Genomic DNA, 27444 nt, shown 5'->3' with positions numbered 1-27444 from the left:
AAATGGCTTTTATTTATAAATTATGACAATTTTTTATGTAAAAATCATACTAACATTATAAGGGCACCCCAGGCAACATTATAAAATAATAAAACAATCCATTTCATGACCCCTTTAAACTAGCAAAGACAATTGCGTTTGGCTTTGCGCTGCGTTGGTGCAAGATAGGGCTCTAAACCTCAACATTGAATGTTCCCTGAACTGCTGCTAAAATTCAGCTAAAAAGACTCAAACCAAGGATATACACTGTGACTCCTGGGGGCTGTTCCATAAAAGACGCTTAGAAAAGCGGGGATTAAACTCCAAAACCGGACTTGAATGAGCCTAACAAATGAGTTGGGGCTAAAGTGGTTCCATAAAAGGTAATTGAAGCTCACGCAATCTCACTAATTTGATCCAGGTTTATCTAGTCTAGATAATTGCGTGTGCACGCGTTTCTTAAGCAGCCCTAGAGGTCGATCGTGGATCAAATCGATCCACCATCAAACAGCGTATATTTTGTGCTGTTTTATGCGTTTGTAACATGTTTTTTTCCCCCTCAGTGCAAAACTTACATTTTACAGTTATATTCTCCATCTGTAAATGTTCGAAAGTCATGCAAATGTATCCATTTTGTTGCTAATTTTCATATTGAACGAGCGCTGCTGCGCGCATGCGCGCCAAATAGGAGCGCAATAATTCTGACTAAAATATACATTTTGCTTGGAAAATTAATATGCGATATTTTATAACACTAGAAATATCTTCTAATTATAATAATTTATCTTTAGGATGTTGGATAAGTTGCACTGAACTTATAGCAAACAGAAGTACTTCAGTGAAGTAGCCTATAATTCAGGGAAGATTTTTTTTTAAGAAACTAAATATATAAAGATACAAAATATAGTTTTGGGTATAGGACCTATGCTATAATAAAGATGACATATACTTATTTAGAATGCTGAGAATTACAGGTTTTAATGCAATATTTTTTTTGAGAAAGCAAGAATCCCCAGTTTTAAATGAGTAGATTTAGTTTCTAAAGTACATTATGGAGAGGATAACATTAAATTGAGAGCAAATGTATACATTTTGAAAAGATATGTGCAACTCTAAAATTAAAGAATATTCCATAAAATAAAGGAATATATATTAGCCTACATTAACTACATTTTTATATAACCCTCCCTCCCTTTTATTTCTAGTTATTTGTTATTTTATTTATTTACTTATTTAATATTGAATATTTGATATTCAAATAATATTACTTGAATACTATTAGGAATTATGTGTCATTATAAGAGTTTGATATAAATATGTTAATGTTACATTTTTATATTTATTTATTGTTTTTTGTCTTTTCCCCCTTAAATCATGTAAAAGTGTCTAACTATGTACTTTTTGGTTATTGTTCTAATCATGTGTGTTTTTAGGCTATATGTGTTGGTGGGTATTATCACAAAAGAAAAAAAGTAGAAGGAAAAATAAGGAATATTTATTGGGGGAAAATATGATGTCTTTAAAGTAATTGTGTTAAATGTGTTTGAATTGAAAGACATAATAAAGTACATTATATCTATATATATCTATATATATCTATATATATCTATATATATATATATATATATATATATATATATATATATATATATATATATATATATATATATATATACTAAAATATTTGTTATTTGGACATTAGATGTGCCTTATTTAGAATTTTAAACCTGTGTGTATATTTTTATGAAAGCAATTAACTGTAAAGGGACTATTGTAATGGGGTAAATCAAATGTAGGCTAATACTGTCAATTACTAAGCTCAGATTCATCTTACCAGTTAAAATGTATACTCTGCTTTTGTAATTATTTATTTTTAATTTTGTGATTTTAACTTCTGCTTTACAAAGCTTTTTTCAGATTGTGTTCTAATGTTCTTCTAATCATAAACAGCTGCCAAACAAAACCAGAGAGAAATGTATTCATAAATCTTTAAAACAATCTAATTAAATCTTGGGCACAAAACATTCAGCCAGTAAAAAAAGAAAACCTGTAGTATATATATATTGTATTTAGGCCTATCTATCTATCTATCTATCTATCTATCTATCTATCTATCTATCTATCTATCTATCTATCTATCTATCTATCTATATACTGTGTATTTATTTTTGGACTAATAGTGGTTAATAAAGTCCAATAATGGTATGAGAGAGTGTCAGTGGTAATATCATTGTGTTCTTGTTGGTCAGTGTTAGAGGATCTGTGTAACAACTGGGGCTTAGCCTGACAGTTAGCCTGCCCTGGACCAGGCTAGTTTCCCAGCATAAGTTGCCAGGGTAACTGAGTTTGAACTATTTTAAGTTTGCTTTATGAAACAGAATCCACCGACAATAAGTCTGACTAACCGAAATAAGCCTGGCTTATACTCTAATCTTGTTTTATGGAACAGCCCCCAGGTCACATAAAAATGTTACACATAGGCTCAGATTAATCACAAACAAATCTCATTTTCTCATGTTCATGGCTTAAAAGTAGAAAATACATTTTTAAACCCAAATACATTGTTCATTATAACAATACTGAACCTTAACACTTAGTGTTACCTAAACCACTAAAATTCAACATGTGTGAATACATTCAAACCAATACTTAACACTTAATGGAACTCTTCATCAATAAAGAGCAATAAACAATAAAAACACTGTCACTGCTTAGACTTAACCATTGTGCTCAAACACTAACCATTTTCTCAAAGCACACAATGAGGATCCTTTGCAAAGTCTTGGGGCTGTATATGAGAGAGAGAGAGAGAGAGACATTAATAATTCCATAATTTCAAATTTTTAATCCAAAATTATATCACATGGCTTGACCTAACAAAAGCTAATTTTAGAAACAGCACAAAACAGACAGAATAACATAAAATAATAGAAAGTGTGATGAGTACAATTCATTGAAAGAACAAAAAAAGAATAGCAAAAGAGCATGGAAGAGGAGTTCAGCATTCTAACTTTGAAAGGCAGTTGAGAATGAACATTAGAATGAATTTCCCCAGCCTCCTGAGTCATTGCTGTTTGAACATATGTGTAATGTATACATCTTACTCACCATTTTCAAATGAAATCCCACTGAAAGTCCATGAGCTTGCGCAGGAGGCTGGCGACGTGCGAATTGACAGTTCTACTTTTTTTCCCCTTTGCAGCCTTTGTCCCTTTTTCTGGGTTTATACCCACAAAGCGTCTGAAAAAGTATACACTGGTTAAAAATCTAGTAATTCACACAGACTAACAGCACAAAGACAACAAATGTACATGAACTATCCTCAACATACACTATCTTCTTGCCTCTGTGAATATTGTAAGTTGCACTAAAACTTTCTAACTTTCTTTTTTGGGACGATTTCAACTTTCTAAATCAAAGTTAATTGCTAAATCCAATCACCAGACCTGTTGAAACCATGCTTGAGCCACAGCTAGGCCAGAAAAAAATGCAGGTGTTAACAGACAATATCTTACCTCTGGATGAATTCAAGCGTGCAGGCTGCCTCCTCTTGGTATTGTAGGTTAAAGATGTAAAAACAGGAAAAAAAAGACGCCAGCCCTGTCACAAAGGTGGACTGGATCCCTTCGCAAACGATTTGGCCCTCAAGGCTGAGCATCCAGCGCTAGAAGTGGCTTCCCGTTTCTCCAGAAACAGAAATGTTTTAACTGTCAAATTTCTGTTTTAGTTTTCATTTTGAATACAGTTTAGTTCGATACCATTGAATTTACTACATACAACACTAAAGCCAACTGTCCTATCTAAAACCAACTTACCAAGAAGTATCAGACGAGGAGTTGCAGGTATAGAGAGTGAACTCTCAAGGTCAGCTGCAGTGGCATATCCCTAGGACACAGAACAAATTAAACACAATATTAATGACATAAGACTACCACTGAGTGAGATAGATAGATATATAGATAGAATGAGAGATGGAGAGACAGGAAGAGATAAAAAGAGAGGGGGATATAGATAGAGAGATAGAGAAAGATACAGAGAGAGATAGTGATGGATAGATAGATAAAGTGAGATAGATAAAAGAGATAGAGGGAAAGAGTTAGATACAGCTATAGAGGGAGAGACAGAGAGATAGAGAAAGATACAGAGATAGTGATGGATAGATTGATAAAGTGAGAGATAAAAGAGATAGAGGGAGAGAGTTAGATAGATACATATATAGAGGGAGAGACAGAGAGAGCGAGGGAGAGAGATAGAGAAAGATACAGAGAGATAGTGATGGATAGATTAATAAAGTGAGATAGATAAAAGAGATAGAGGGAGAGAGTTAGATAGATACAGATATAGAGGGAGAGACAGAGAGAGATAGAGAAAGATACAGAGAGAGATAGTGATGGATAGATAGATAAAGTGAGATAGATAAAAGAGAGAGGGAGAGAGTTCAATAGATACAGCTATAGAGGGAGAGACAGAGAGAGGGAGATAGATAGATAGAGAAAAGATAGATAAAAGAGAGAGGGAGAGAGTTAGATACAGATATAGAGGGAGAGAGAGAGGGATATAGTTAGAGAGATGGAGAAAGATACAGAGAGAGATAGTGATGGATAGATAGATAAAGTGAGATAGATAAAAGAGAGAGGGAGATATATACAGCTATAGAGGGAGAGACAGAGAGGGAGATAGATAGATAGAGAAAAGATAGATAAAAGAGATAGAGGGAGAGAGTTAGATAGATACAGATATAGAGGGAGAGACAGAGAGAGAGAGGGAGATAGAGAGATGGAGAAAGATACAGAGAGAGATAGTGATGGATAGATAGATAAAGTGAGATAGATAAAGAGATAGAGGGAGAGAATTAGATAGATACAGATATAGAGGGAGAGACAGAGAGAGAGAGGGAGAGATAGAGGTAGAAATAGAGGAAGATATAGGGATAGATTGATAGGGAGAGAGTGATAAAACAGAGAGATAGATACAGGGTAGGTAAAGAGAAAAAGAGAGATAGTGAAAGAGATAGGTAAAGACAGAGGAATAGATAGAGATAGAGGCAAAGTGAGGGAGAGACAGATGGTCAGAGAGGAGTGTGTGTGTGAGAAAGAGAGGCAGAGAGAGGTGTGTGCGTTTGTGTGTAGGGGAACTTACATCTGCAAGAACAATGAGTCCTGAGACATCTTCGGAAAAGTGAGACAGAAGAAGATGGATGACCTGATAGGACAGCTCGACATCATCATCACGCTGACGAAGAACTTCCTTCATCCTTGCATTTGTCGGTTTAGTCTTGAACATTTCCACAATCGCTTTGCCACACTCTTCCATGGCAAGTTCAAGGCTACGCAGCACAGGAATATCAGTAAGAAGCTCAAAGTGGGAGTACAGTCCTTTCTGACTGAACAAGTACGGCCACTTGGTTTTTAAAGATGCAATGGTTGGTGTAGGTACAACATTGATGTGGGACCGTTGCAGGTAGAAAGTAGAATCCATTAGCTTCTTTACCTCTGGTCTCTCAGCACCAGCTGTGCCATCCCGACTGTAGATCCCTTCCAGTTGTTGACGCTTGGTCTCCATTGTGTCCTCAGTCTCTTATGCAGGGAGGCTGGGCTGGAATCTTGTACATCCATATATATTGTTGTGGCGAATTCATAGTTCTTTTTGGTTCAGGTCTCAAAGAAGTTTCTCAGAGTCGAGGTTCCAGGTCAGAAGAATTAACTTTATTGACAAGCAACAAAGTGAGAAGCCGGCTGGCCATCCGGACATCTGAAGTTACAATGGCCAGTGTTCATGTCTTATATTTTTTCTTATCGCTAGGTGCCCAATGGGCACCCTCAAATCTATCTCTTCCCCTCTGTCACGCCTGGTGACCTTGGCACAGTTAGACATGTCTTCTCTATTGGTCAAACCTCACACAATGGTGCTCTGTTTCATACTGTATTTTGACACTTTGCATTTGCTGATGCATACTGGTTATTTTCCATTCTCTCATCCTTTCTCAGACCCATTTTGTCATGCTTGTCATTTTCATTACATCATACTTAGACATGAATCAAGGAAATTCTCCAACATATCCCCCCTTTGGGACTAATCCTAGTCCCACCTTCTTTTCTGTCCCAGAATGTATCTTCATGAACAGGCCTCTCCCCATTATCTTTCAATCATGGCCAATATGGACCATCCATCTCTCTTATCAATAAGCCCACTCACGAAGGTACACCCTGGAGGAATAGTGAGACCAAACATCTCCGCCCCCACTTGACTAGGGTGGAGTAAAAGATCCCACCTTCCTTATCTATCTTCAGTCTTGAAGGGATAGATTATTTCAAACATTTGATTTTTCAACATAATCAGCATATTTCAGTGTATAGACTCAAAATTAAGATTGTTTTCATCTTAATCAGCATATCTCAGTGTACAGACTTAAAGTTAGGATTATCCCACGGTGCCAGAGGAACTGCACAGGCGCTTCCGGTGGCCTGGAGTGCTATCTGGGTTGCTCCATCGTTGCCAGAGGTGCCCTGGGCACTATCTGGGGTTGGAGCAGACAGCGGGTTTTTAAACCACCAGTTGAATCTGCCCTTGCTTGTCCGGCAATTGGCGACCGCGCTTGTTATTAATTTCTCTGTTTACCCCATGGAAACATCTACCAGTAGTCTTATGCACATACTTCACTTTTGATTCATAAAAAACTTTAAAATATTAGAAGTACTCTGTTATAAGAATAAAATGATTAGTAATAGTAAAAAACATTCTTATCTTTTCCCTTTATATCTGGTTGCATTACCTCGTACCACGGGCAATGACCTGCTTCAAACCTTGTATCGTCCCCTCTCATTCACATATTCATGTTTGTGACTGTTAGTGTGATTATATGTAAAAATATTCTCAGTAGGATTATAAGTGTAAAAAGAAAAAAAGAAAACACTCAGGAAGGGGTCCTTCATAAAAATCAGAGAAACAATTAAAAACCCTCTAACTAACTCCCTGCTCTACTCATGTTCTAATGATCTGTCTAATTTTACCCCAAAAACTAAAATACACAATGTTACTACCTCCCTCTCTTATCCGAAACAGAATCAAACTGTCAGAAATAACAAGGTACCCCATTCCTTACTCCTTCACCAGAACTCCTTACAGGAAGTCATCTAGCTCGTCCAGTCCTGGCCCAATTTGGTGCACTCTTGTGTTTGTGCACCCGATGTCAACTCCCGATGGTTTGACTGACACATTAATCATCTGTTTGGCGGCCACGTTGGCTAGCATGGATCTTAGAAAAGGCACAACACAGCAGAAAAGAAAACACAAAACACAAAAGAAAAATGACAACAGCCACAGATATTATTATTCCCACCTTAATGAACCATTCTTTCCAAGACCCAAATATAGAGTCAAACCAGTATCCAACGTCTCTGTATCTCCCCGCATTTTCAGCAACTTCTTGTCTCAGATCCTTCAGCTTCTTCATGGCCCTAGTAAAAACTCCATCAGAGGCTGTGTTATTCGGAATAAAGGTACAACAGTCAATTCCAAACATCACACATACCCCTCCTTTTTCTGCCAGTAGCCAATTCAGAGCTTGTCTGTTTTGCCATGTCATTTTGCTGGTGTATTTTAGCTAATGGCCTAAGGCATCCATTGCTTGATCTTAGTCTTAATTGTTCTGTTGATTGTCAGAGCTAATCTGAGATGGTATGCCAAATCTTGGGATGACTTCTTTGGTTAAATTTTTTATCAGTCTCTGCTCCTTGGTCTGCTGAGGGTTCTACTTCGACCCATATGCTAAATCTATCTATGAAAACTGTATCTGTATCTTTTTCCTCTTACTGATTTTATCATGTCCACATAATCCATCACTAGATGTTTGAAGGGTCCTTCTGGAACTTGGATAGAGCCTATTGGAGTTGCTGTTCCTTTTCTGACATTATTTTGTGAATCTTTGTCTTTTTTTATTTTTCTAATTCTACTATTCTAATAATCTCCCCCCTTGCGCAATGGTCAAAACCATTCGCATCTTAAATTAAAATAGTAAAAAGGGTTGCTAGTGTAATTATTTGTCTTTTAATACCTCATTTGTCCAATAGTCTGAAGTTGAGGGTTTTGCTTATGCCTTCTTGACTAATGATAGAGACTTAATTTTATATTCAATTATCTATTCTAAATTTCAAGGTGCGCATTGTAAATTGGTAACACAACTCTGATGACAAAAGCTACTGAATGTAGGCAATGTGGCATTCCCTATGTGACAGTGTCTAAATGTTTTGAATAACACAGCTGGTCGATATCAGTTTCCATTTGATTGTGTTAAATACTGCTGTCATAAACCCCAAATTTTTCAATATCTAATAGATAAAAATTTCTGGTAGGTCTGGACATGCTGTCATTTGAAAGAACCATTATCAATTTCTCTTATCTGATTTGTCATTCATCTGTTAATTTAATTTCTCTTCATAATCTTTTCTTCTGTTGCTTATGAGATGCTCTTTTAAATGACTGGAGATGTTAGCATAATCTCGAATTCATGACCAACAATATCAACATCGTGCAATCCCTGGTAATGACAGCATTTGTGATATCACGTGTTTGTAATTTGTGTAATTACTATTTTTATTTCTAAACCTAAAAAAAATTAACTATTGACCAAGATGGAGTGACCAGCACCATAGCTTTATCATCCATATTTTTGTTGTTGAATATATTATGTCCTCTTTTTTCCTGATAGAGAGCTCAGTATCACTCAAGTTTATATCAGCTCTGTCTTGAAAGCAGAGCCCAAAAGCTCTCTGTTTAATCGACAACATCATCAATTATCTAATTATGCATTTACCCCTAGTTGGTTAATGCAGTAGTCCCTCACTATGCTAAGTCCAGCGTCAGTTGTAGTTAATTATTGAGTCATGCAAACACTTCACCTCCCATTTTTTAATGCTTACAGCTGGACTAATGTCTATTGAAAGAAAGCAAATAGAGAGTGTCAGCTTCACAGAATATAGAGAACTGCTGTTGGACCAGTGAATAATCAAAATACAATTAATATTGCCAATCAATGAAATTTGAAGCGGTCTCTGTAGTGATCAATGAAAACGGATCACCTGTGCTCACTTAGTAAAGGATGAAGCCCTTCTGCTTGGACCAGCGATCAGTTGAACTGGTTGGGCTGCTGTCTGAGTGTTTCCCTCCTCATCCGATGCATTTGATCTGTCAGTCTTTGTTGGCATTCAAGGGTCTGGTGTCATGTTTGGACATAGTGGTTTGACTCTGGATGCTGTTGTCTCTCTGCCTCTCCTCAGTCTGGCTTTTGGCCAAGCCATGGAGAAGGCAATTTTGCATGATGGCAGGATGTTTTTCTTGGTTGTCTCTGCATCAACACAGTCTTTGTCCATACCAGCCCCTCAGAAGTTTCAGCTTCCTCTTTCAGGGTGGATGAAGGCCCACCAACCAAACGCCTCTTCTTTTCTCTGCAGCCGTGTCCTTATGTTTCTTGCTCTCACTTGTTGCACAGTCCAGTTGCTGTTGTTTATGTTGAGGCAGCCGTCCCAAAAGCTGTCTGGTGTCATCTGGAAATTGAACACTCAGAGATCCGCATGAATCAAATTCATCCTTTATAAATTCTACAACCATCTCTTTCAATTGTCCCTAAATTTCAGAAGTATCATCTGGTTGATAACAGCAGTTTCCCCATGCAATTTTAATAAAGCAAGTTCTTCTTTGCAGAATGCAGAAAATAGCAGCCATTCAGTCTGTCTGAGTTGCCTTATTTTCAGTCACATATATAGTATTTTCATCATTCATTATATCAATCCCTACTCTCTCAAGCATTTTAGGATTAAATCAATGAGTCTCATTACTGTGAAATGTGTATAATACAGTATGGCTGTTAAAAATGTCTGTTTAGCTTGGTCACCCAATCCTGCTCATTTAACACAGTGCACAAGTTATTTTAAGTAACACAATCCAAAGATCTCATTTTCTGCAATGGATCAAATTTAAAACTGTCTCAGGGACAACAAGATGCAAACATCACAGGCCATGTCTTTATATAACAGCTCAGTCATACCCACAGCTAGCATGTATCTCTCTATATAAATATTTTATCTCTAAATGTCAGATATTTCTATAACCCTTTTTATCAATTATTTGATTTTCCTCTGGGAACTACACAAACCACTTATACTAAAGAGAAAACTCCAGTGTTTTTGATGGCCACCAGTTTGTGCAATCCTCCATATCAATCCCTGTTAGGCCTGCTTATTAATTTAATTCCCCCATAGACCGGTCAACTAACATTTAAGCAATTTTCATATTTTCTTTCAGGTTAATTTATTATCAATTATTTTATTGGTGTTTTCCTGGTATTTGTGAAATTAGTCTACTTTTAATTCTGACTGGATTAGCAGATTTCACCAATCTTACTTGATCTCTTAGTAAACTGTTTTGGATACCTTTTTATTTATTTATTTTTTACGAATGTTTCACTGTCTCTGCACATAGCCACATCTAATGTTCCCTCAGCTGGTCGTTTTTTTTTTTTTTGGCTTCTATCTCCATTTTTGGAGGGTTGTCCTATAGTATAAATTTAATATTTTGATCTTGGTATCTCTACAGGTGTTGATGCCATTATAATCTTAATTATTATCAGTGTGTTTCACTCCTTTTTAGTATTCCTTACTAACCCCAGCTTGCATCTATTCTTAACTAGTTTTCAGCAAGATGGTCAGACATTTATTAAGATATTTGATTAGTCTTTCTCAGGTATTTTAAAATTCAGTTCCTCTATTACAGGTCCACTGGTGGGGATAACAGTTATAAATAAAATCTCTCAAAGTGTTGTTCAAAGTGTATGTTGGAAATGGTTGCTCACTCTCTGGTTTATAAGCTAGTCAGAACTAGGAAAGGTGAACTCTTTCTCTCTGTCTCCCTCCTTTCCTTCCTCACACACACACATACACACACGCAGTCTCACTTTCTTCTTGCAGCCCCTCCTCTCTCTGTCAGAGGCAGCCCCTCCTTTCTGCCTCTCTTTCTCATATCACAGTCACCATTTACTTTTGCTATATGAGAAAGAGACAAGTGTTCTTTCATAATTCTAGTTTCTCTTTATAAATGAATATCATTCTTTTTCAAATAGTCCTAATCTGTGCATTTTACGCGCGCGCACACTTTTATTTTATTTTTTCTTGTAACAATGAAGAGGCAAAGCCAAATTATTTCTAATTAAAATTTTTTTTTTTTTTGTTTGTTTTTGTTTTTTTGTTTGTTTAAGATTTGTCTCCCCGTTTCCTCTCCTGCCCCTCCTATTTGTCCATCGTTGCAACATTCTCAGTTGTTACTGACTGCTCTTTTTTGACAGCCGACTGCACTTCTGTCTTTTTCATGAATTGCTACCAACATATGACTGGTATGGTCGGTGTTGCTCCTCAAAACTACCACTACCACCAGTTTTTCCAGTGTCCAATTATCTATCTGTGCTGGTCTGATTTCTCCTCCCTGTCCGACTTTAACAATTGTGTCATTTTCCCATTTTTCTGGCCTTGAGCTTACTACCATATACATGTTCCTCAAAATCATGGCTCCTCCCAAACCCTCAGGCCAAGTGTACCAGGCATTTCTTTTCAGGTATGGGATGTACAATGGATTTAGCTTTATTTCTGATTTTGTCAGCAAGGAATCCAAAAGGGTAGTTTTGGGAAGGTCAAATCTGTTCAAGTGTGGTCTCTGAGCTTCAAGAGTTATCTGTTTTTTATCACATCACGTCAATCCCCTAAGAGCCACTCTCGTTCAACCTGGTTCAAGTTTGTTATTCTTGTCAATTTTTTTACTCAAAACTCAAAGCTCATCCTTCCCTTGGTCTGTTAACTCCTGTCTCTGCCCTTCATTATCTATTCTAACCAGAAGTGATTCTTAATACCTTTGGTATCTTTAATGCATCTTGAAAATCATTCTTCTTTCCGCAATCTAGCCTCGTAATTATCTCTCACTCTAGACCACATGTGTACTTTTCTTCAGGTGTCAAAAGGTGAAAAAACTCTATCTCTATCACTTCTCTCCCTCCTTATTTCTTTAAATCAACATAAACACTTTCAGTCTGTTATAACGCACACTCATACACCCGGGATTTCATACACACTGTCGCACAGCCGTGCACAGAGTCACTCACACCCACGCAAAGTCGCTCTGAAACACACACACTCAGAGTCACACACACATACAGAGCTGCCCTCACACGCAAAACCACTCTCACACCCACTTCAAAGCCTCACACACACACACACACACACACAAAGTCGCTCTCTCACACTCACACAGCGCTGCTCTCACACACTTATTTCCCTATTTTTCTTGTAACAAATGAAAAGACAAAGTCAATCAATCAAACTTTTGACAATATGGGCTGTGTTTCCCTATTCGGATCACATCGATTACAGTTCGGAGAATGGCCAAACAGCCGACAAAGCCAATTTCGTGGAATATTCTTTGTTCCTTGATACCTTGGTTTTTTTATTTTCCTCTCATCAATTTCTGTTTTATCATCCATTCAACATTTAATAACACTAATTCAATAAATTAAATTTTATTTTATGTGCCTTTGTCTGTCTCAGCTTTCTCACTCCCTTTTTTCTCACTGAGCGGTGCCAAGGTTTTATACTTTATAACAATTTCGGGACAGTGGCTCAAATGTAATTTCATGCAGAGCACAGAGCTCAGTTAAAAACACTTTGTCTCTGCGTCTCCGTCCTTTCTATCAATTCTGCTCAAACACGGCTATATAATTTTCTAACTTTTAATTTCTAGCACTTTGGGTTTTTAGAAAAAAACAAATTATATTTTATTGTATATATCATTATTATTATCAATGCTAATTTTCTCCAAAACGATTTCTCTCCTCCTATTTAAGACGAAAAATCACTTAGATAAACAAACAAAAAACAGATCAGACTACAGATTTTTCTCCTTCTACTTAAGATGAAAATCACTTTAGACAAACTTTGACAAAAACAGATCAGACTATAGATTTCTCTCCTCCTATTTTAAGACGAGAAATCACTTTAGACAAACAAACAAAAAACAGATCAGACTACAGATTTTTCTCCTTCTACTTAAGATGAAAATCACTTTAGACAAACTTTGACAAAAACAGATCAGACTATAGATTTCTCTCCTCCTATTTTAAGACGAGAAATCACTTTAGACAACTAAACAAAAACAGATCAAACTAACAGATCACGTGCTTATCATTTCAAACGCACTTTTCACGTAGGGCGTTGCACGCACACTTACAAACATATAAGACAGACAAATCACGTGCCTCTCACGTGCAACGCGTCTACTGCGTTGAGGGTACGCGCCTCTCACGTACACAAATAACGTGCCTCTCACGTTATAACGCACCTTTCCTGCGTTTTAGGGACAATACAACATATAATCTTGCAAACGCACTTTTCGCATAAAATACCGTGACGCACATGTGTACAATGCACCTCATGCGAATGGAATACGCATCTCCTGCGTATGGACAGACAAACAGATACTGCATGCACTTTTTTTCTCAAAACCTGGAACCTACCCTCCTTTTTCCTCCCTTCTTTTATTAGTTTTAGGTTCTTTTTGGTGGGGTCTTTTGTTTAAGGCAGTCACCAACCAGGCGCTAGCTTACCAGGGGCAGCACAAAACAAATATAAGCAAAATTTGCTTACCTTATTTTTTTTTTTTGGTGCACCTTTGTTTTGTGAGGCCTCTGCCAGCACGCCCACCGTGGTCACTCCTCGACCCCTTGTCCCTCCTGGCTCGGCTCGGCAATTATGTTGTGGCGAATTCATAGTTCTTTTTGGTTCAGGTCTCAAAGAAGTTTCTCAGAGTCGAGGTTCCAGGTCAGAAGAATTAACTTTATTGACAAGCAACAAAGTGAGAAGCCGGCTGGCCATCCGGACATCTGAAGTTACAATGGCCAGTGTTCATGTCTTATATTTTTTCTTATCGCTAGGTGCCCAATGGGCACCCTCAAATCTATCTCTTCCCCTCTGTCACGCCTGGTGACCTTGGCACAGTTAGACATGTCTTCTCTATTGGTCAAACCTCACACAATGGTGCTCTGTTTCATACTGTATTTTGACACTTTGCATTTGCTGATGCATACTGGTTATTTTCCATTCTCTCATCCTTTCTCAGACCCATTTTGTCATGCTTGTCATTTTCATTACATCATACTTAGACATGAATCAAGGAAATTCTCCAACAATATCAGTAGGCCCTCTCTTTTGTCCATGGCTAGCTGAACGGTGCTGATGAAAACTGCTTACACGGTTCAGATTTTCGATGCGATTTTTCACTTGAATCAGCAAAGTCATTGTCTCACTGATCGGCAAAACTTTCTGGGTACTGGTGAACAATGTTCCGGCAAACTACAAGGCACTGCGCTCGTGTTGGATTCAGCTCATACTTCCTCATCTCATCAGATATTATCCTGACCATTTGCCGTCGTGCACCTGGTGAAGGTGCTGCTGACTTCAGTGGTGGCGGATGGGACGATTTCAAGATTTAATGTGATCACTTTACTCTCTAAAAATGACAAAAAATATGAGATGGGTCATGTGAACTTAATTGAAGGCATCAACAAAATATAACAACTGCAGAATCCTCTCCTACCCCAGAAAATCAATCCAGATCCAAATCCCAGTAATGTTTTTAAATTGTGAAATATACATTGGTTATGAACTTCTGCAAGCCATGTAATAGAATAGTACTGTAACTTAAAAAGCAAGCTTACCTATTTGGAATACTTCCAAAAGTTGTCGTCGTCTAACAAGAGGCAGTAAGTCTGCAAAGTCGTCCTCTTTTACATATCTGAGTTCTTGTGTTGATGTAAAGCCGCCAGCATTTACAATTCTATCAATTATAGTGGTGTGGATAGATTCTGGAATATTCAGCAGTGCCCTTGGCACAATCTCCATCATTTTATCCAGAAAAGTAGGCATTGATGTATACTGAGAAGAAAGAAAATGACAATTACTGTCATATCAGACAATATGTACTCTTGTAACAGAGAAAAAATGTCTTACACTCCATTAGGATTCAGCCAATGAACGAGCTATTGAGAGAAAATAGAAGTTGTCCGTCATTTAAGAAAAGGTTGGTAAACATGCTACAGTTTTGGGGTGTTGATTATTAATAATGCATTGGCAATGGGAGAGAGGCAAAATATTCAAAACAGCAACCCAAAATGACAGTAAAATAGCCTGTATACCAATAAGAGAGATAGAAATTCCATCAATAACATATATTGAACAGCTTCAGATTCTCCTGGCAAGGCCTGTGGGACTGTTTGCTCCAGCATCGTGGCTGTACACTGAAAGAAAGGAATGATGTGGTACAATTACTGCCATGTCAGAGAATGTGTATGCTGGTAAAGGATAATAATCAATAAGGTCATCTTGCTTAACACAGCAGTAACATCCCTGCACTGGAGTAAAGCCATAAATACCGACATCATGAAGAAACACAGTCCTAGATTTTTCAGTGAGAAAATATACTGTTGAATGATTCTGTATCAGTATAATGACAATCTTTCCAATGACAAGACCCTCAGAGTTCTCATCTATTGACACAAGCATGTTTTTCTTGTATTTTGTGCCTTTGACAGTTGCCTCATTGGCAATCAGTGTATTGTGAGGGCCAAAATCATAGTTTGAAACAGATTCCCTGATGTAGTCATTGAAGTCCTCAAGAAAAAACTCAGTTGCCTTTTCTGCTACAACAACTGGTGCAAAGAGACTACGAGCCTGCAGATAAGCCTGGAAAAGCTGATGCCTCTCTGAAAGTGTTAAGCAGAGGTTTTTAAAGTTGTGGAGCTTTCTGGAGCACTGCTTAAAGTAAGTGTGCTTGCTTTCAAATCTCAGTGTCCATAACCTAATTAGTGGACCAAAACACATTATGAGCTCAGGGTAGTGAGAAACATAATGGTGCTTAGGCTTCAGTTTGTGATTTGGGAAAGCCTGGCTCCTGAAACACAAATACTCATCAATGAGGACCCTCAGATACGCTATCTGTCCAGCTGAAATGGCTGGAGCACAAATGAGAGAGACCATTTCTTGCAGTTGTAAGACAAGTTGCCAAACTTTGTTTTCACTTGGGGACTGAATTTTCTCTCCAATCAGTAGTGGTAATAACCTGAGCAGGCACCAGTTTTGTACAGCATGGCCACTGAGTTTGTCACTTCCTGGGTTAACCTCACATGGTTTGTCATTAGCATCATTGCTGAGATATTTAAACCGATTAATTCTTCGATTTAATTCAAGGTATGTAAACTGTTTGTCTACCTTGACCAGATGCTGAATGTACAATGAGAGGTCAGCGGACACAATGCCTTCAAACAAATCATGTCCAATACATGGTGGCAATCCAGGTTGACATACATGAAAATAGGATAACTCATTGAACAAGGAGTCAAATTTGATATCTCCACTATGGGCTAACCCCCCTTCAATTCTCTGCACATGTTCTCTGTATGACTGTACTGTGCGAGTAGCGGCCCTACTGAGTGGATCTGCATGGAATTTCTCTCTCTCCATTTCACAACATCTGCAGAAATGGACACTTGTGCTGAAATTCTCAAAGAATCCGCCAATGTTATGTGACCCCAAGTTGTCTCCACAAATAGCATGCAGTATTCCTTTACAGACTTGTCCATCTGGTAACACTATACCACTTTTCTCAAGTTCTTTCAGATCTTTAACCAAGCGACCCAGGACTAAATCCTGGCCAAAATGTTTGAAGTCTTTCTCTTTGCAAAGAGGAACTAATTGCATTTGATCAGTGTTTGACCTATTGTATGGTAAAAGGTCTGCCAGAGAAAGATACACAGCAAGTACTTTGTGCTTTTTTTTCCCTGACCCAAGTGGGTTTACCACCTCGAAAGCATCTTGACATAAGATCAAGCCTAAAGACCCATCTTTTTTAAGTGTGTTGTCTGTTACATGCTCCCCATCCCACACATCCTGAAAAACATTGTCAGTTTCTGTATGGGCATGAACTTGTTTGTACTGCTCAAATACAGACTGACTCTGAAAAAGAGCATTGAGTGTTTGGTCTATTGGGACATAATGGGCAAAGCTGTCCTTGCCGGCATCATTTTGTCCCAGGCATATTGGAACAGGCTCGACATAATTAAATTGACTCTTGAAAACAGTCTTTCTCCGTATATCTGTTTTTAATGTGCGTGTATTGTGAGTTCGGAAAAGATCTTCTGCTCTCAGATCATCTATTAGAGCCCTAATTGAATAATCTGAAATCCCCATCTGACGTAACTTCTCATCCAATTTAGAAAATAACTGAGACTGGCTGAGATCATGTACTGACTGCATATCTTCAATGATTGTCTGAATGGTGGAGGCCGGAAGCAGTAACTTTGCCTGTAGCTTAAGATAAAACAGAGCAAGATTCCTTAAAAAAAGTGAATCTTCAATATTTTCTGGGCTAAACTCCAAATGATCTGCATTGTCATCAGCATCAATCTCCACATCACACTGCGAATCACTGTCTCCATGAGGACCACTAGGTCCACTTACACCAGCCAGACTGATAACAGAATTCATTAAATTGCCCTCTTCACTTCTTTTATGTTTTCTTGACAAATGAGATGTAAATGTAGAAACCACAGTAAATGTTTTATCACATTGCTTGAAGGGACAAACAATAGTTCGTCCTTCTTTGATGTGCACCTTAAGATGAGAATAAAACTCAGTCAAGGAGTCACATTTGGCACGGCAGGAGGAAACATGACACGTAAGATCCACTAGCCCAGTGGTTCTCAATTCCAGTCCTCGTGACCCACTGCTCTGCACATTTTGTATGTCTCCCTTATTTAACACACCTGAACCAGATCATCAGCTCATTAGGAGAGACTCCATGAACTGAACTGAGTGTGTCAGATAAGAGAGACATACAAAATGTGCAGAGTAGTGGGTCATGAGGACTGGAATTGAGAACCACTGCACTAGCCTAATCGGTCTTGGCTGAACAATACTATCCTTATGATGTCTGTAAATATGTCCCTTCAGACCAGCACATTTTTTAAATGTCCTTTGGCAATTAGGCAGGGTTCGAAATGACTTAGGACTCTTGGGGGGTACCCTAAAATTAAATTATTAAATTATTTAAAAATTCTGAAGACTACCTTGCTACACTATATAGCCTATTGTAGGCAAAATTATATGGACCAATGTTGAAGGTGGGATAATGGTCTTCTTGGGATGTCAGAAATTATGTGTTATAAAGTCAGAATTGCGTGAAATAAAGTCGAAATTGCGTCTTATAAAGTCAGAATTCTGACTTTTTTTTTCTCGCAATTGCGACTTTATATCTCGCAATTCTGACATCTTTTCTCAGAATTGTGAGATATAACAATTGTGAGATATAAAGTCCAATTCTAAGGGAAAAAATACGGACTTTTTTATTTTATTTTTTACCTCAGCATAGTTTATATCTCGCAATTCTGACATTATATCATGCAATTCTGACTTTATATCTCCAAATTGCGTATTAAAGTCAGAATTACGAGATATAAACATGCAATTCTGAGAAGAAAAAGTCAGAATTTCAAGTTATATTCCTCGCAATTGCGAGTTTATATCTCATAATTTTGACTTTATAACACGCAATTTTGACTTAATAACACACAACTGCGACTTTATATCACGCAATTCTGACTTTATAACCTGCAATTGCGACTTTATATCACGTAATTCTGAGATAAAAAGTCAGAATTGTGAGATTAAAAAGTCGCAATTAACGTTACCTTTTTAATTTTTCACTCTGTGGCGGAAACAAGCTTCCATAGTCTGCTGTTAGCTGGCAGATCATTTGGCTTCATACAGCTAGCAAACGTTGACAAACGTCATCTTCTAATCATTACACTGGGTATAATGCAACTTTTGATATAGGAACTCGAACTCCTAATATTTTACTATAAGCAATTATGGAGATATAAACATAATCGAAGCACTTACAGGATTTTCATTCAGGATTTCACTCTTTGTGAGGTTTCGTTTTGCCGCGTTCAGCTACAGTGCGTGTCTGCGGGAGCACCACAACAACAATCTGTGACGCTGTATAGGAACTCACTCGCTGCCTCGCGCTAGGAAATAAAATAATTACTGTTATAAATATAAAACGTCACTAAAGACCTATAATTTTCACAGTCATTTTTAATGTTAAAATATATTTGTCGGGGACCCCCCAAAATCCAAAAATAAATTATTATGGGGGGTCCCTAATGACTTATGGAGGGTCCGGGACCCCCCCAGACCCCCCTCATTTCGAACCCTGCAATTAGGCATACAGCACTGCAGTACTAAATTGGTTATGTTGCTGTGAATTTTTATGTGCCTCACATAAGCCACAGAGGTGGCTGACTGTTGTCCACAAATTTGGCAAGAAAACATTATGTAAGCCAATTAGACTTATTGATAGATTAGCAGTAAATTGCTAGATTAAAGCAAGTAAGAAACCATTAAAATTTCCACCTGGTTCTGAGATATAAATCCTGGGATATCATCTTGAACAGCAGTGTGATCAGTGATGGTGCCCTGCATCTGCATCTGTAATACAGCTATAATTATATATAATATATAATATCAAAGACGAGCAGCTGACATGAATTCATCAAATTTGATACTGTATTTATATAGTCTTAGACCAACTATCTAGCATCATAAACAGCTATCAGTAAATAGATTTATGTTAGCCGTTTGATTTTCAGGATGAATCTACTTTAACCAGACGTGCACATGCCAAGAATGCCACACAAACTTGACACAAAAATCAAGTGTTTAATTTGTCTAATCTTCATTCAGTAATGCATACAATATTTAGTTTGTTAGTAATGGATTGCACTGTCGACTATTGATTGAATCAGTCGTTGTTTAGCAACCAAAAAAAAAAAAAAACGAAATGAAATTGCTAACTTCTCCACTGATAAATAACTTTTTTTATAATAAGCATAAAATTGCATATCGGCATTTATCTCCAAACATACCAGACCATCTTACTCTATCCGACATATTTGCTTGAATTTTCGATTTTGCGGTTAAATAACAAAAATGAGAGAGAGAGAGAGAGAGAGAGAGAGAGAGAGAGAGAGAGAGAGAGAGAGAGAGAGAGAGAGAGAGAGAGAGAGAGAGATTTTTGATTTGATTTTTCAAAATTACATTTATTACAATAAAAAATTACCAACCATAAAAAAACAATTTTTCACAATTAATTAATTCTTTACAAATTTAAAGCAAAACACAACTCTCCGTTCACAACTGAACATAAGGCTTCTCTGTAACACCATATAGATTCAAACTTCATTAAGTTATTCATTACTTTATAAAATCGAAAATCAACAACAATTCTGGATTTCATCATTACTTTAAACACCTGTACCACATCACTATCATTCCTTTGTTCTACATGATTTCTCCTACTAATGTATATAGCCATTTTCGCTTTTCCAAGTACAAAATTCAACAGCTGACATTCCCCACTTCTACTTCTCGCATATTTAAAGCCACAAATTAAAATCTGTACAGAAAATACTTCATTAAAACAATTGAAAATTGCTTTTAACATTTCAAACAAAGGCTTTAATCTGAAACAATAAGTAAAACAATGGAAAACAGTTTCTCTTTCAGAACAAAAAGGGCAATCTTGACTTGATTCAGAATTTAAAATAGAAACAAAAGCATTGACTGCAATTATTCCATGCAAAACCCTCCAATGAATGTCAGCTGTTTTTTTAGTTAATGGTGGCTTATATAACGCTCTCCACTCTGGTCTTACATTCTCATTCAATCTCAAAACATCACGCCACGGTGTATCAACTTTTTTATGTAAACCTTTTTTGTTAAAAAACTTTACACATACCTTATACAACTGTTTTCCATTAACATCATTAAAATCTAAACACAAACTCTTTAGTTGTAGGAAAATTCCAGAATGATCATTTAAATTGGGGGATAAAACCATTTTAGGAAAAGGATCCAAATCATTAGGACAAACAAGTCCTTCACAATAGTCTTTGAGCATATTAGATTCCTCTGATGTAAGAGCAGATCGCATCCTCTGTAATATTTGAGCCATTGTTCGAACAGATTTCATCTTCAGACAAGCAGTCACTTCTTCAGCATTAGCAAATTCAGCCCCCACCAAAGTTACAAGTTTTTTTAAAGTTGTGATTCCAGCTTGAATAAAAAGTTCAGTAAATGTGCTGCTTGTGCTCATTACATCCAGTCTCGCACCATTTATCAGGGGTTCTTCCAACAACCAAAATAAGGAGTTTATATTTTCAGATTTCACATTAAAACAACTCCAAACCTTAAAAAGATTTTGATAAAAAACAGGTAAACATGAAATTTCAATCTTTTTAGGATCCATTAAAAACAAGGATTTGTCGAGGTTCATCTTTTGAACAGATTTTAAAATACTGCTGGTCACTGTTCTCCAACTTTCATTTTCTGAAGTTTTTAGAAATCTCTGCAAAAACTGCAATCGAAAAGTAGCAGTTCTGCTTTGCAGATGGACCAGTCCTTGTCCACCTTCCTCTTTTGGTAAATACAAAATACTTTGTATTACCCAATGTAGCTTGTCCCAAAAGAATTCTATCAAAATTGATTGTATCTTTGACAACAAATATGTTGGTGGATCAACACAAGACAACCGATGCCACAAAAAGGATGCAACCAAGTTATTTATTATGATCGTCCTTCCTCTATAAGACATTGCTGATTTAAGCCACTTCCACCTATCCAATCGACCTTTTATCTTCTCAATTACTCCTTCCCAATTCTTCTGCACAGTAGCTTCATCACCCAGATGCACCCCCAGATATTTAAAACCATTGTTTTTCCATATTAAACCACCTGGTAGATCTGGCGTTTTTTCTTTCCATTTTCCCAGTAACACTGCATCACTCTTTTTCCAATTGATTTTTGCAGAAGAAATAGATTCAAAATCATTGGCTACTCTTATTAAACTTTGTATATCTTTCTGGCCTTCGATCATTACAACAATGTCATCAGCATACGCCGATAACTTGATTGCATTATCACATTTTGGAATTTTTAAACCAGCCAACTCTTTTCGCAGTTTATGTAAAAAAGGTTCAATTGCCAGTGCATAAAGCATTCCGGACAAAGAACAACCTTGTCTGATCCCACGATGAACCTTAAAAGGAGCGCATAAGCCACCATTAAACTTCAACACACCCTCAATGTCATTATACAAAGTTTTGATTTTATCACTAAAAGCCGAATTAAAACCGAAAGCTTTCATAACTTTCCATAAATAATCATGTTCAACACGATCAAAAGCCTTCTCTTGATCAATGGAAATCAAGCCTGCATTTAAACCAAATATTTTAACTACTTCAAAAATATCTCTAATTAATGAAATGTTATCAATTATTGACCTCCCAGGGATGCAATAAGACTGATCTGGATATATAACCTCTGCTAAAACCTTACCAAGTCTTGTTGCTAACACTTTCGAAAGTATCTTGTAATCACAGCATAACAAAGAAACAGGTCGCCAACTTGTTATTTGAGTTAAGTCACCTTTTTTTGGTAAAAGAGTGAGAACTGCTCTTCGACAACTTAAAGGTAGACATCCTTCAGTTAAACTGTTATTTAGAACTTCCAATAAATCCTCACCTATTATATTCCAATAAGATTTATAAAACTCAATTGGCAGTCCGTCCATTCCAGGAACTCGACCACATTCCATGTTTTGAAGATTCTTATACAACTCTTCCAATGTTATGGGTTTATTAAGATCCTCATTAGATTCTTCAGAAATCTGGGGTAAATCTCTAAAGAAACATTGTTCTATACACTGATCTTCTTTGGACTCATTTTTATACAACTTTTCATAAAAACTGACTGCTCTCTTACGCATTTCAATTGGATCTGAAAGTAAAACCCCACTTTCAGATTGTAAAACGTTAATAAATCTTCGTTGGCCATTTTTCTTTTCTAACCCAAAAAAAAATTTGGATGGAGCATCCATCTCATTTGAGTTTTGAAAACGTGATCTTATTAATGCTCCTTGTGCTTTTAACCCCAACAGATCCGATAAAGCTGATTTTTTAAGTTTAAAATCATCAATAAGGTCTTGATTTCCAGTTTGTGTTGAACTTTGAAGTCTCAAAACTTCAGCTTCTAAAATCTGAACAGATCTAGTCAATTCTTTGGTGACATTCAGGGTGTATTGTTGACATAGTTGTTTTATTCGAATTTTTCCAAAATCCCACCAGTTCTTTAAAGATTGAAAATTATTTTTTTCCTCTTTAAAATTAATCCAGAAACATTCTAAAATTTCTTTAAACTTACTATCATCTAAAAGTGTTGTATTAAGATGCCAATAGGCACTATTTGGCTTGACAGAATTCATGGAGATAACATATCCTATTAGACTATGATCTGAAATACCAACCGGAGAAATAAAACATCTTTTAAAAATATTAAGGTGGTGTTTAAAGACAAATAACTTGTCTAACCTTGCTAATGATAACAAGTTATCTCGAGCATGAACCCAAGTATATTGTCTAACATCTTTGTTAAAATTTCTCCATACATCACTTAAATCATGCGTTTCAATCATTTGAATGAGCCTTCTACGTGATGGCATATGTGGCTCAATATGATTTCTGTCTAGACTGCTTACTGCACAATTGAAATCACCTCCCAAGAACAAGTATTCTTCCCCTTTACACTCTTCTAAAGTTTTACAAAGAGTATCTAAAAAACACATTCTTTGTATTGGTTGACTTGGGGCATAAATACATAAAAAAATGAATACATATTTTTCAAAGTTCGCAATCACTTTTAAAATTCTTCCTTTTATGATTTCTTCCATTTTAACTGAACTGGGAACAAATTTTTTATCAAATAAAATACCAACTCCACCACTAAGAGAAGTATTATGGCTTAAAAAAGATAAACCTTTCCATTCTTTAAACCATTCAACAGCATTTTTATCATCACTATGGGTCTCTTGCATAAATAAAACATCAATTTGTTTCTGTCTCACTACCTCATATATTTCCAATCTTTTCCTCACATCTCTGGCTCCATTCACATTTAAAGAGGCAATGCGAAATTCACCCATAGTACAGGATAAGATTAGCCATAAAAAACTGAGTATGAGACAGGCCCCAAACATCATTAAATCAAGCTTCATTGTCGCTATTACTCAGTTGATTTTGAACCTTAGTGACAATTTTTTTCAGACGATACACTTCTTTGTCTAAGAAGCATCCTTCATTCATTGAACTCTTAGTCACTTCAACAAATCTTTTAAGATTTGGAAAATAATCAACGACTTGTACACCTCTTAGATTTTTTGTCACTCTTAAAAAAATCTTGATTTTTTCAGTGCTGCAGTCGTGACATGGCCAATCACTCTGAGAACAGATTGAAGCAGTGGAATCAGAAGAATCGCTCTCACTTCCAGCACCTTGGTCAATTTCATAGGCCTGTGCTTTTGTTTTTCTTGCTTGTTTATTTACAATACATTCATTTCTCTTCTTCCTTTTCAGGGGTGTTTTAAACAGGTCTACTTGATCCACTTCCATCAATAAAACATTACCCTCATTATTTGGATTTTCAGTGGCAGAATCAACATCAAACAACTGACTCACTGGGACCAACTCCATTTTACTATTCACAGACTCATTTTTCGCCGATTCTAACTGTTCGCCATGCTCTTCAACGACAGTTTTTTCATTTCTTGATTCAACCACAGACTCTTGATTTACACCAGCATCAGTTGAAACTGATTCATCCGCATCATTAGAAAGAACCACTTCACGCTGTACACCCGAAGGCCCGGGTTTATTGACATTCGCGTTGCTGGTCGGACAAGCACGAATCTGATGACCCGTCTTTCCACACCCAAAACATCTCATAGAGTCAGTCGATACAAAGACTGTATAGTCAAATTCATCTATTCTGAATTTTAAATTCAGATCAAGTTCGTTCCCATTGTTTAAAACCATGTATGTAAACCTTCTAAATGAAACAACATGTTTCAAAAGTTCAGATTTACTACCAATTGCGATCTTCTTAACCCTCTGGGGTCCTTCGTTTAACAGTCACACTTGGGACCTTCGGGTCCAAATGGACCCGGAGGGCGGGATTAATATATATATAAAAAAATCTTAATATTTTTTTTTTTACTTGTTTTTTATAATATTTTTTCTTTTCTTTTTTGGTGTTTTGAGATAATTTTATGATTTATAATTAATATTTATGCAATAATTATGACCCATTTTTTCCCATTGAATATAATAGAAATTTTTTATATATATATAATTTTTATTTTATTTTTATTAAAGCTGTATTTCATTTTAGAGTCAAGCCTAGGCCTCATGAAAGCAATTTTTGAAATGAGATGGGCGCCAACTGGTGGACACACTGAGCATTTTTATCACGCAATAGCACATTTTTACCACTAGTGGATTTACAGCTCTCTGTAGAAAGGCTTGCGAATTCTAGTGATTTTTGCCTGAACAGATTTAGTCTGTTTTGCACTCTTGATGTTTTAGAGATTCACCCCTTCACTGTTGAGTCCTTTTTTGAGTCCTTGGCTGATTTGTAGATTGTATGCACAAAAAAACTCTGTTTTCATATTTTTGACAATTTCCCATTCATTTCCTATGGGAGTCATTTTTGACCAAAGAGCAGAAGTGTGATGACCACTTAGCATGCTTGGATCATGACCTCAATATTTTTTGTGTGTTCACATACCTAATACCATAAAAGTCACCTAGTTTCGTAACATTCCGATGAAGCTGTGATTTTTAAAAATTCAAAACAGATTTTTGTAATCTGAATTTATTAGTGTGTATGTGTATAAAAGTGTGTTTGTGTGTGTGTGTGTGTGTGTGTGGATGTGTCTGTTTTGCACTCTTGATGTTTTAGAGATTCACCCCTTCACTGTTGAGTCCTTTTTTTCTGCATCCTGGCTGATTTGTAGATTGTATGCGCAAAAAAACCTCTGTGTTTTCATATTTTTGACAATTTCCCATTCATTTCCTATGGGGGTCATTTTTGACCAAAGAGCAGAAGTGTGATGACCACTTAGCATGCTTGGATCATGACCTCAATATTTTTTGTGTGTTCACATACCTAATACCATAAAAGTCACCTAGTTTCGTAACATTCCGATGAAGCTGTGATTTTTAAAAATTCAAAACAGATTTTTGTAATCTGAATTTATTAGTGTGTATGTGTATAAAAGTGTGTTTGTGTGTGTGTGTGTGTGTGTGTGGATGTGTCTGTTTTGCACTCTTGATGTTTTATAGATTCACCCCTTCACTGTTGTGTGCTTTTTTTCTGGATCGTGGCTGATTTGTAGATTGTACGCACAAAAAAACTCAGTATTGTCACATTTTTGCCAATTTCCCATTCATTTCCTATGGCGGGTCCATTTGGACCCGAAGGTCCTGAGTGTGACTATTTTTTTTACAACCACTTAGACTATTCAAATCCTGTCCCCAATTTTTTTGGGTGTTCATATACCAAGTACCAACAAAGTCACCAAATTTCGGATCATTCCGATGAAGCTATGATTTTTTACATTTTTTTATTTAAAGGCTTCGGGTCCATTTGGACCCGAAGGACCCCAGAGGGTTAACAGGTGAAACAAGTTTGCCAAAGCGTGAAAGCTCTCTTGCTAACACCTCATCCTTGATAAAAGGTGGAACATTTGACAAAGTCACCTTCTTAGCAGGTGTAGAAAGTGGAAGTACAGATGCAAAAGAACCCCTCAATTCAATGCCCTTTTCTACCACCTCATTTGCTTTTTCTACCGTGCTCAGAAAAAGTACAATTGCATTGTTCATCTTTGAAGCAGCCAAAACGCATGCATGCCCAATCACATTTCCAACAGCTAAACTGCATTCCTCTGCACTGCCCGCCGCCACGATTTTAACTCCATGCCGACGCGTGAGGGAATCTAAAACACCACCTGTATGGGCCGCCATAGTGTACGAAAACACCGGCGTAAAGCGCCCTTAAACTTTTAACAGTCCTTTTATCACCCAGTCACAACACATACGGTTTAAACAAAAATACAAAACAACAACATACAACAAAAAAGAAAGTTTGAAAAGAGAAGCCACAGCGGGCACAAACACCTCGCACTCACCACGCGCTCAGCTGTCCACTCACTCTCGCCACCATTCGCTTCGCACATGCGCACAAAGAGAGAGAGAGAGAGAGAGAGAGAGAGAGCCACGCACAACCACAGGGACGTAATATCGGCGGTTACAGCTGTTCTTATATGACAGTAACTGGTTGCTGCAGTGCTGTACGGTTTTATGATGCTTTCTGCTCACCAGCTGCTGGGAAAGTCCGCCAGAAACAGCACTGAGACGAGAGAGAGAGAGAGAGTCTGTTTTCCTCCAAAACACTTGCCACCCCTAGAATTGTTTTGAGTAAAATA

General features: G+C 37.0%; 1 protein-coding gene across 1 annotated transcript; it reads right to left on the bottom strand.

Annotated features, from left to right (window-relative positions):
• Positions 1 to 1860: 1860 nt before the first annotated feature.
• Positions 1861 to 27200, bottom strand: LOC307160255 (uncharacterized protein). Its single transcript, XM_079874201.1, has 7 exons — positions 27148 to 27200; positions 14729 to 14945; positions 5119 to 14520; positions 3795 to 3864; positions 3495 to 3663; positions 3088 to 3219; positions 1861 to 2767 (listed from the first exon to the last, which is right to left on the bottom strand). The coding sequence occupies exons 3-5, from the start codon at positions 5539 to 5541 to the stop codon at positions 3644 to 3646; spliced, it is 513 nt and encodes a 170-aa protein (XP_079730327.1). The 5' UTR covers positions 5542 to 14520; positions 14729 to 14945; positions 27148 to 27200; the 3' UTR covers positions 1861 to 2767; positions 3088 to 3219; positions 3495 to 3643.
• Between the last annotated feature and the right edge of the window lie 244 nt (positions 27201 to 27444).

The sequence above is a fragment of the Squalius cephalus genome, assembly GCF_949319135.1.
Source record: "Squalius cephalus genome assembly, chromosome: 6".
NCBI lineage: Eukaryota > Metazoa > Chordata > Actinopteri > Cypriniformes > Leuciscidae > Squalius > Squalius cephalus.
This window is presented reverse-complemented; position numbering and strand designations above follow the sequence as displayed.